Consider the following 12,288-nt stretch of genomic DNA (forward strand, 5'->3'; position numbering starts at 1 on the left):
GGTTTCTCTGTTTTTTTTTTGGTTCTTTCTCCTTTGGAATGTTTCGTCTTCTAATGAAATGGTTTGTTTCACTTAAGCTTCTCACAAAGGCAAATCTCAAGACTATCTTATCCTTTTTTTGCATTAAGAGAATAACTCACTCTTCCGTTCTCTGTGTGGGCTCAAAAAAAGAGAATAACTCACTCTTCCGTTCTCTGTGTGGGCTCTCACTCTTTTTACCAAGGAAGTAGGCACAACACATGTTAGGAACAAAGAACAAGGTCTAAAGTACAAAACTCCAATGACCTTCTAATGTACTAACAAACTCAATTTATGTCTTCAAAGCTGGCCATTCCACAGAATTTTCAATAATTTTGATTAGGTTAATACAATCCGTCTCAAATCCAATTTTTTGGATATCCTTTCTCCGAAGAAAAGTTATTGCCCAAATGTAACTCACTCTTCAGTTATGTTGTGTATTTATTGCATCCACAAAAGTTAACCAGGAAAGTTGCAAACCAAGGAAACATTCTTAACTGAATGAACACAAATCCGTTGTAGTCTAGCTGGTCAGGATACTCGGCTCTCACCCGAGAGACCCGGGTTCGAGTACCGGCAACGGAGTATTTTTTGAAATATTGTTGTTGTAATCTCTTTGACTTCAGTTGGTTTATAATCCTTAATGCCCTTGAGATATGAGCAATATTTTGTGGTTATCTTTATCATTTAGCGATTCATCCTCAGCAGCATACAACAGGCTAATATACTTACTAGATCTCATAAGTATAAGTTCCTTATGTACACTAAATTATGTCCAAGGTTCTTGTTTCTTTGACAATGATGGTAGCTGGATATGGGATTTACACATCTCTCTTTTCAATCAAAATGTTTGAGTGTGTGAGGAATTAGCAATGGCGTTATGGATACTTAGCTCTGGACGTGGAGAGATCACAAGAGTTGCTAAGAGTCTCTCTAAGTGTGTATGTGGAGATTTTCATGAAATGGCCAAGTTCATGTCTAACCTAACCAGAGGAGATATTGTTCTAAGATATTGTTCTTTGCAAAAGTTTCTGGTGACCATTGAAATGTTTCATGTACTAAAATGTTAGTACCAGCCTGGTTTACGGTTGGTACGGTCCGTGATGAAATCTTTGACAATCGAAGCAATAGAAGAACATGAACAGGCTGGATCTCTATGTCTTCCCTAGTTCCATGATAGTAACATTGCTTCAACGGAAAGCATAACCACGTTATTTAATTTACTCAATTTTATACTTAGTCAATGTTTTAAAAAAAATATCATTTTCAATCATTAATAATCTGGTGAAGATATGAACTAATGACAAGTTCAAATCTAGTTTTGTCAACTAAACCATGTTCAAGTGTTCAACCCCCGCATGTGCAGTATTACATAAACAGAAGTACACAACTAATGATGACAAATGTTTGTTGAAGAAAATAATTGATAAGAATAATTCAATAATTATTACAAAATAATCCTTTTGAAAACATACACTCAAAATTACAACAAACTAATTTTGTTTAAAAAAAAACAATAGCTACTAATTAATTATACCCACTCAAATGTAAAAAAAAAGCAAAGTAAAATAGCAAATAAAGATTAATGCGGAGAACCGGTTCCGGTTATTCTCCAAAGAATCACTATCATCTTCTTCTTACAGCTTTCTTGTCGGAATCAACCACACCATTTGGCGCAAAGGATCAAGAAAATGATCAAGAACACAAGCGAAGCAAGTCCAATGGAAACACCAAGCACAACCTTATTAGGACCACGACTCTCTTCCTTCTTCTTCACACTAGTCTCATCTTCACTACCGTAATCATAATCAGAACTCGAATCCTCCTTCTGCGGCGGCGGAGACAGAGGCAACCCATGTTTATCACACTGAGCAATCCCTAACTTCATCTTCGAAGACAGCACAGTGCGGTTGTAACAGAGATCACTGTTCCCTCCCACTTTAAACACCTCGAGCTTCTTCAAGAAGCTCGCATTGAACGGAAGAACTCCACGGAAGTTATTGTTAGCGAGATTCAAGTGCTTGAGACTCTTCATCTTGGTGATGAACCTCGGAACGGTGCCGTTTAGCTGGTTTCCGCTCAGATCTAAGTGGGTGAGGTCTGGAAGGGAGGAGATCGAGTCAGGGATCGGTCCGGAGAGCTTGTTTGAGGATAAAGACAGGTTCTTTAAGGAGATTAGATCGCCGATGCTGTCGGGGATCTCGCCGGAGATGGAGTTTGACGACAAGTTAAGAGATTTGAGGTTGGAGAGTTGAGTGATCGAAGTGGGGATTGAGCCTTTGATGAGGTTGTCTGATAAGTCGATGAATGTGAGATTCGAGTGGAGGGACTTAGGGATGTTGCCGGAGAGATTGGCGTGTGAGATTGTGAGGGAGGCGATCTTGTCCATGTTTCCGAGGATGACGAAGAGGCCGGAGGTGGAGACGGGGACGGAGGAGACGGTGAGGTCGGTGAGGTTGACGAGGCGAGCTAGGTAGACTCCGGAGAGGCCTTTGCGGCGGCGGAGGAAGGAGGAGGTGGCGGTGAAGGAGCGGAGGGAGGTGGGGAGGCGAGGAGGAGGGGAGAGGGAAGGGCAGTTGAGGAAAGAGAGGGAGGCGAGGGAGGGGGAGAGGGCTCTGAGGGCTGCGGAGGAGATGGAGAGGTCGGAGGAGCAGTTTGTGAAGGAGAGGGATGTGACGAGGCGGAATGGGGAGCCGGCGTCGCAGGTGACGACGGTGGAGGGGGGTTTGGAGGTGGGACGGTGGTCGCAGGGGTTTTTGGCGGTGGGGATGTTGAGGGATTCGAGGGCTTTGAGGTGTTTTGGGTCTAATGGGGAAGAGGAGGTGCGAGGAGAGGTTCGAGGAATGGGGGAGATGGTTGGAGAAGGGGTCGGGGAGAGGGAAGGAGCGGCGAAGGTAGTGGATGAGAGGAGGAGGAGAAGGAGGAGTAACGGTAATGACGGTGACAGAGGTTTCATGTTGAAGAGAGAGAGAGGAAGTGTGTCTGAAGAAAGAAGAGAGATTGGGTTTTTCAAAGATGGGTCATGTGACAGTTGGGAACTCTTTATATTTTAGTCTTCTATTGTGGTTTAATTACGATTTTGACCTTAATTTTTTCTTCTTTTTTCTTTCATGAATTTTCTTCACATCCATTGAATTTTTGTTGCGTTAGTGTAGAACTATGGTTGTAGATAGTGATGTTTTTTTGTTTGGGTGTTGTGTCGTACTATGTTTACCATTTGGGACATTTTGACGAATGTAAACATACGGATAATCTGAAAAAATAACAAAAGATTGTTTGCGGTACATCAAAAGAATATTAAAAGAGAGAAGAGTGTGGAAGGAATGACTACATTGTAAAACAATCGAGGTTAATCAACACAAGTTAAATGTTTACAGTTCTCAAAATGTGAAAAATTGTTAATCTATGATAGTTAATAAACTTGTACAAATCATTAGTGAATCTGCACTAACCATAGTTTTCTGCTTGCTTTACATTTTCTCTGATTCATTGTAACCATTCAAACACTGACAAAAGTAAAGAATATAAGGTTCTATGTGCATTACCACCAAATGTGAATTCACCGGATGATTTATGCTCTGGATCGGAGGGATCGTGTAAGTTAAGTCTCTTGATTTTACTTTTGTAAAAGAAAGTTCATCGATATTAGCATCACTCCAGGCCTTATGCATTGAATGGGGACAACAAGAATATCATAGGAATCTTCTTCTTCTTCTTTTTGTAAACCCACCCTAGGCCTGGGCATTCGGGTCGTCGGGTCGAATTCGGGTCGGGTTTTTCGGGTCTAAGAGTTTAGGACCCGATAGGGTAATTTCAAATTTTCGGTTCCGGGTCGGTTCGAGTCGTGCCGGATCCGGGTCGGGTCGGGTCTTAGATAGTTAGACCCATTCGGGTAATTAGAATTTATCGGTTCGGATTCGGTTTGGTTTCGGGTCGAGTTCGGTTCGGGTTCAATCTAAAAAAAACCTAAAAGTACAAAAAAAAATCTGAAAATATTTATATATCCGAAAATATTTAAAATTTTATTCAAAATTTGTGTTTTTATTATATTAAAATATGTATATATACTAAACTATGCGAGATAAAACAATAATTTGTTGTCTCCTAGTGGTTGACCCCCATGTTCTCTAGACAAATAACCTGTCTTCGATTCCCCCTTGATGCATTTTATTTAATTTACATTATTAATTCGGGTACCCATCGGGTTTCGGGTTTGGGTCGGGTCGGGTCCAAGACCCGCAGGTCCTCTGCAACAAAACCCGATAGAGTAATTTGATCGGGTCGGTTCTTACCCGAACCGTGTTTTTTCGGATCGGTTTCGGGTCGGGTCTTCGGGTCCGGGTAAAATGCCCAGGCCTAACCCACCCCATACAAGAATAACTAAAGCTCTTCTAAAAGTTTTGGTACAGAACTCAAATTTATGAAAAATACATGAATATCCTATATTTTTTGCATATACATGCAGATTAATCAGAAAGCTGAAAACAACATTTTTTCTCAAAGTTAATGCATAATTTAAGAGGTTAGGTAGCAACTAACTTTTTTAAAACAATACATACTAGGAGTATTATTTTTTATATAAAAGGAACGAATAAATTGAAGAAATTTTTTTTAGTATATAAATTAGAGACTCAAGGAAATCTTTTTTAAGTTTTTGTCACAAAAATAGCTTTTAATGAAGAAAATGACCAAAATAAGTTTTATTAAAGAGTAAAAATAGATTTTTATCCTAGGGTTTAAAGTTAAGGAGTGGAGTTTTGGAAATAAAGTTTCAAATTTTTAAAAATAAAAAATATAAATTAAAAATTTCAAAATAAAAAGGGCTATTTTGGTTATTTTCTTTTTTTTAGGGTTATTTTGTGACAAAAAACTTAAAAATGCTATTTGAAAGAATTATCCTATAAATTAAAATATATATTATTATTTTCTAAATTAAAAAATATAAATATGGCCAGTTTCCTTAAAAAAACCCCAATTTATGTTTTGTTTTCTAAAGCTACCAATTAAAATCTTGAACTTCCAAAAGTACCACTAAATTATGGTTTTGGAAGAATTCATTATTTTTTATATTTTTCAAAAAAATCCGACAAACAACCAATTCATGCATAAACTATGCCAAAAGTAAAAATAAATAAATAATAAAGATGAAAGTGAGATAAATAAAACTTTAGATGCTAAACATAAAAATAATATCATTATACTCTTATTATTTTCATATTAATCAGTTGAGCATTGAAAATAATATTGTTAAATAATTCCGTTTTTATATATGAAGAACACAACAAACGATTGAACATGTGTTTTTATAAGACTGGTTGCCACAAGAGTCATACCTAATCTTTCAATGTGAATATAACTATCAATTAATCTTATTCACTGGAGTTTAAAGTATGACACCATTCGTATATAGGCAAATGGGAGTAAAAAGTTTCTTAGTAAAAATCGGATTCAGAGAAACAACGGATTTATCACACTATTTACAGAGCTATTTACCAGTTACCATTAGGCCACCACTTGTTTTAACCAATGTTCAATAGAGTGATAATTGGCATTTTCCTTAATGTTGGTTTAGACAATTTTAAATAGTTTATGTAAGGTTTATCTCAGTCAATTTAGTTTTATATGTAATTTCACAGCTCATTATTTTATGCACATGTCTTCTAGACTGTCCAAAATTCATGCAGGAATTTGTTTTTTTTTTCCTTAAGGCCTTCACTTTTATATATGGAAGCTTTAAACCCTAATTATTGTTGTATTTATAGTACTTTCTTAGTAGTATATTTGGAAGTAAAATTTATATATTTGTATTATCTTAGGGTAATCTGGTTATAACTATCATTCGAAGTTTATCTGAATATTTATTGAGGAAACCACAAGTTATATCAATACAATTAAAACAGCAACATGACCAATTGATAAAAGGTTATGTCCAATTTATTATTTTCCTATGCAACATATTCAAAAATTAAACCGTATATTTTTATAACTGCTTACCTTTATTCCTATATTCTAGGATCCATAACTACCATGTTTACCAGAGTGCACAAATAATCAATTGATATACGTTTGATTCAAATCTGCATAATAACTACATCACCCTTTTGAAAACATTTACACATTTTGTTACAGACAATATATGTTATAACCAGCAAATAATACTTTACTTATACATTATACATTAGTTAATCCAGTGAATTAGTATCCACATTTATTCTTACGATTATGACTACTAATATTTAAAATATAAGTTTATGCTTTATATTTAGTAAATATTATTTACTAACGTGCCCTTTTAATAAAATATATAATATATTAGTATAATATTATTTACCATTGAAATAGTTAATATAAAAGTATATTTTTATTTACCAAATACAATTAGAATTTTATTTCATTTTCATGAAATGCAAATTATTTGACTAATTTATCTACCAAATTAGGATTTTGCCTTTAATTAAATACACAAATTATAATTATCATGTAATTAAAATAAATTTAAATTAAAAAATAAAAGATCATTAGATTTATCTAGGTTTTTTCGGGTTGGGCTTTTAACCGGATTTTATGGAGTTTTTAAATAGAAATTTTATAATTTAATCTAAAATCTGAGCTGGATTAAATGCAGATCACTCGATTTACCATTTTTATCGTCGATTCATATCAAATATGAAAATATCACGAAAATATCTAAAATTATATTATAAATTAAATTTAGCAAAATTTAGATAAATACAATAAATTAATATTTTTGAGTATATAGGTCGGATTTAATCGGATTCGGGACCCATACTTACGGGTAGACTCTACATTGGTTTTTTGAGTATGAATATTATTAATTATATTAATAATTCAAAATGCTAAAAATGAAAAATATCATGATTTTATTAAAACCTAATTACATATTTCATCATCAAAATTATACCTGTTAAAATGTCAAAATATTATAATCTGCACAATTATAATACTTTCTTTGTAGCACTTAAATGTAAATAATAATAAAAAATATAAATATCAAATAAATTTGATTTGTTTTGGAAATAAATCCACACTTTAAAAGTGCACGGGCATATGATTACAAAAAGACGGGCATACATGCATATGATTACAAAGAACCAAATGTATGTCGGGTCAATTTTTTAAATTACAATTATTTTATAAAATAGACTTTGATCAAGATTTATACACATATATGATTACAAAGAAAAACACAAATATGATTTCAAAGAAAAACATAAATATGAAATTAAATTTCTAAATATATATATATATACCCGCCCTTTTGAGGGCGGGTCCGAATCTAGTATAGTTTAAATGGTTTGTGGTAGCGGCATTGCTGTGTTATTGTCCAAGTTTGACAAAAATAATATATATATTATTAAAACTGAAATACTTTTTAAAATTAAATTTTGCTTCATTTTAATAACTACAACTTATGCTATTGAACTAATAATTAAAATTTAACTTTAATTTTTTTTTTTTGAAACTTAACTTAAATTATAATATTTCTCGAACCAAATCTTAACTTATATCATTAATATATTATACATTTATTTCACTTCTATAACTAAAACCTATCACATTTTAAACATGTACACAATTAAATATCCAATTATGGTTGCAGTATTCCGGAGCACATATTCAAAAATGAAATTTTAATAATATACTAGATGATAACCTGCGTGCATGCGCAAAATGAATTTTTATAATAAATTTTATTTATTAAATGGTTTTTAACATTTTGTAACATTACAATCTTTATCAATTATAAAATGACGAATACAAATGTTGATCTCTTAAATAAATCATTGTTGTTGAAGAATTAACGTATTACATCTCATTTTAATTACTTTTACGACTTCATATGCACAAAAAGAAATTAAGTTTTGCGGCTGACACAAATCACCAAAACCAAATAGGCATCATCGATTGTATAATGACGAAAGGGGATTAGGTTTTCTACTTTCGATTTCTTTACTATTGACTCTCCAAAGTGATTTATTTTTTACATCTATAAAATCGTGCTTTTGTTCTCGTCTTTGTTCCATTGATATGAGTTAAGTTTTTTAACTTCTTATGAATTCGGTGAATTACATAAGTGTCAATTTAAAAATTGACATTTTTAAAATTTAGTTTCACTCCAGATACATATCTAAGAATCAAAATTTTGAAAAAAAATCACCGGCAAACAATATTAACAGGTTAGTGTTCAAATATAATATATCAAGCTGTTATAGAATATAAGTGCAGACTCGAAATATAAATGTCTGTCTAGTATATATTCACCAGCTCGGTCTAAAAATCATCTAATTCTTGAACAAACAAAAAAAATTACTTATTTCACCAGTTCGGGTAATATCTGAATCTGAACGGATAATATCCGAACCTGAATAGATATCTGAAGATAACCAAACATAAGTATACTTAACCCTATATTTATAGTTTACTTCCCTCATTTTATTCAAAATATTTATATTAATGATGCTTATTGCTCAAAATAATATACATATAATTATGGACAAAATCATTTGCTACTCACTTAAAATACATATCAAGCTTTTGTTTCTTGCATTAATAAAGTTGCATCTAAAATTTCAAAACAACAATTAATTTAGTGTCTTTCTATTTTAAAAGTTTTATCTCCAAACCAATTAATAGGTTAATCTTTTCAAAATTAGAAAACCAGTTAAGTTAAAATATATTTTAAATACAAAAAATTAAACAATGAATAATTTATTTATTTTTTCTTCAAAATTTAATATCCGAACCACACCCAAAATATCTAAATCCGAACATAAAATACCCGAGCCCGACTTGAAGTGTAGAAATACCCAAACGGGTTATATACCTTTATACTGAAATACCCGATACGAACACAAACGTGTATCCGAACGCTCACTTCTACGATATATGATATTTGTAGCTTGTTTGAACAAAAAAAATTTAAACCATTGATCACAAAATTTTCAATGTGGGACTTTTACCATTTTTAGTAATTTATAGTCGTTTTAAAAAATTCAAAATATAAAATATAAGAAAAAATCTATTTTTTTAATTATATGTTTAATGTGATTGTTTAATTTATTTTAATAATATAATATTAAACAGAAAAGAGATAGGTTACAATTTTTTTCTCAAATATGTATTATTCATAATCATTAATTATCATATATATGTCAATCATATTAGGTAATTCCGTACATTTTATTTATGGAAATAAAAACATATTATTTTGTACACTAGTAATTAATTTGATAGTTAGTTTAATAAAAAAAACATAGTATATGTTTATATGGATCAATTTATTTTTCTAGCAATTCTAAAAACCATTTTCATGATGACATGTGGCTACAAAAATATGTTATAATGCTCGAGGATGAATATATAGGGGATTCTCCAATCAAAAATGCCAGAAAACACGAATATAATCAATATACTTTAAAAATATACGATACAAAGGCTAATTTGAAATATAAAATTAAATTATCACATTTACATTACACAATATGTTTTGTAAGAATATAATAATATACAATTAGTTATATGGTGACATGTCTAAAATATATAAGGGTGATATGAAAAACAAATATCAATATATGAAAAAGTAAAACTAACACCCGTGTGATGTACAGATCAAACTCTAGTATGAACATTAAATATAACCATTTTCAGTAAAAAGTATATCTAAAAATAGGGTTGTGTTCCGATTATTGAACATGGTTCAGTGGTCTGGTGGATGGGCCTTGAACGTGTTCAAAAAGGTATATCTAAAAGTAGGGTTGTGTTCCAGGCCCGGCCCTGTGGTAAAGCTGGTAAAGCAATAGCTTTAGGCGCCAGAGTATACATATATTTTAAAGGGCACCGAATGTTAGTAGAGTCACTTTGTCTTAATGGTTTTGGGTGTTGCTTTTCCTGTACTATGGTCACGAGTTCGATACTTCACCCTTTTATTATTTTTTTTATTTTTCTTTTGAAAAGTAGTAATAAAGATTTGACCTCACGGTTTGGTTTCCTTTTCTAACAAACTTAATTACTTTTATTACAAAACTATATTAGTCATTAATAAATTATATAACTAGTTAAAATCCTAATTATTTTTAAAGAAGATATTTTTTTCTTGGTTCTCCCAATCTCCACTTTACCACATTTTCTCTGTTCCTTTGTTTTTCTGTTGATTTTTATAATTATTTAAAAAAATTCAAAAATCTAAAAGCAAAATATTGTAAACTATGCTCTGATATTCTGTGAGACATTTCTCAAATGAAATTGGTGTTAATATTTTTTTTAAAACTAATTGGTGTTAATTTTAAGGTGATTTTGATCATATGTATTGCTATAATATACAATTTTTGTTATATAAATGCTAAAATAGAACTAAGAATCAATTAATTGAATTGTCAATAGAATAATAATTCAAGCTGACAGCAACATGGTTATTCAAAATTGGTCAAATGATTTTGCAAGAATTGTTTGTGTGTTTATATTTATTTTTGATACTAATTAAGTTCTAATAATATGTATGTTGATTATATATTAAAAATACAGTAAACTAGTTATATTTATGTGGCATAATTTTATGAGTGCGCTTTAGGCGCCAAATTGGTTCGGACCGGCACTGGTTCTGGTTACTGAAAATAGTTCAGTGGTCCAGTGGTAGTGGATGGGCCTTGGATGCAAACACATTCCGGGTTTGATCCTCCTGCTGTAGAAATTAAGTCATATTGTTTTGCTCATTACGGCTGCGGATATGTCCTTCCATAGGTTAGGTATGTGTCTTTAATAGATCCGGGATTAACTCTTATTTTTAGATATACTCTCAAAACATTTTAAATTAAGACGTAGGGATCTAAAAGTAAGCAAACGAGAGTGTTTAATCTTCTCGACAAAATCTGCTTGCCCATAAAAAACGATGAAGATTAGTCTACAAGAGTAGTTAATCTATACAAAACAATACCCTGGCAAAAAGAAATAAAAACAGGGGATTGTTAGTTGCAAAAGAGAGATAGCATGGGGTTCATGAGAAGCCCAAAGAGGAACCTATGATCCAACACATAGGATCAGATTAGCCAAAGCTTCATGAGGGCTCTGAATTTCTTCCTAGTCCTCAGTGCTGAGATGGAGTTTATGACCTGCCTGTTGATTTCTTTGAACACCACAGACGAGGGAGATAGCGTCTGATTAAACAGCATGCCCATAAGCTTTGATATTACCCTATGCTTTTATTGTCTATATCTCATATGGAGTTTTTTTTTAATCGTCATGTGTGATCAAAGAACCCATATCGAGTTCGAGTCCATATTTTCATATATATTCCGTTGGGTTCTCGCATTTTTTTCGATTCTTTTGGTGTAGACAGAAGATAACGATAGATAACTTGCGCATGAAGCGACCACGTGGTCTAGGTTTCTGGGTCCATGAGATCCATGTTTTAAGTTTTGATCCCATCAATGAAGTTATATCAAGACTAAATGATCAGTAATCTATGTTACATGGAAACGGAAGCGGGTACGTGGAAGCGGAAGCGTATGGAAGCGCAGAAGCGAGATTTTTTAAAAAATTAGGAAGCGGATACGTGTTGGAAGCGTATTCACATATATATATATATATATATATATATGAATATATATACATATGTAAGATTATTTTTTAAAATCTAAAACTAAAAATTATATGATTTAAATTTAAAATAAAGCATTTATTCTTATAATAATTTTCAAATGACTTCATATTTAAACTGTGAAAATACACATAAATTAAATTAAATAATATTATATTATATTTTTTAATTCCTTATAATTAATTGACATAATATATTTGAATATATGATTTATCTTTAATAAAAACCTCAATGCATAAAGATAATTTATAGTATTAGTTTTAATATTTATATATTTTTATTCTCTCTATTCAATACTATTAAAATTTGGATTATATATAAATTAAAAACTATAATTTTATATTTTTATTGATATAAGACATTGTTTTTTTTTTAAATGGAAGCGTGATTCCAAAACGGAATCGTAAGCTTCCAATGTGTTTTTAAAGAGAATATTTTAGAAGTGTTTTGGAAGCGAGATTCCGTAAGCTTCCACAAGGTTCCGATTCCGATTCCGGTTCCGAAGCGGGAAGCGGACGTCCGATGAAGCTTCTGCGCTTGTATACGCTTCCGCTTCCACGTACCCGCTTCCGTTTCCTAATTTTTCATTCGAGTAACGTTATGAATAACCAGATTGTATATTACTAAACTATCATGTAGATTGAAATTCAAGCCTA

The 12,288-nt window shown here is 31.8% G+C and overlaps 1 protein-coding gene and 1 non-coding gene across 2 annotated transcripts; one reads left to right on the plus strand and one right to left on the minus strand.

Moving 5' to 3' along the window:
- The first annotated feature begins 530 nt into the window (after positions 1-530).
- Positions 531-603, plus strand: TRNAE-CUC. The gene has a single exon. It is a non-coding gene; the product is annotated as a tRNA-Glu (tRNA).
- Positions 604-1,441: 838 nt separating this feature from the next.
- LOC106360900 (receptor-like protein 51) lies at positions 1,442-3,032 on the minus strand. The gene has a single exon (XM_013800575.3). The coding sequence runs from the start codon at positions 2,972-2,974 to the stop codon at positions 1,676-1,678; it is 1,299 nt and encodes a 432-aa protein (XP_013656029.2). The 5' UTR covers positions 2,975-3,032; the 3' UTR covers positions 1,442-1,675.
- Between the last annotated feature and the right edge of the window lie 9,256 nt (positions 3,033-12,288).

Source organism: Brassica napus, chromosome A8 (genome assembly GCF_020379485.1).
Source record: "Brassica napus cultivar Da-Ae chromosome A8, Da-Ae, whole genome shotgun sequence".
NCBI classification, from domain to species: Eukaryota; Viridiplantae; Streptophyta; class Magnoliopsida; order Brassicales; family Brassicaceae; genus Brassica; species Brassica napus.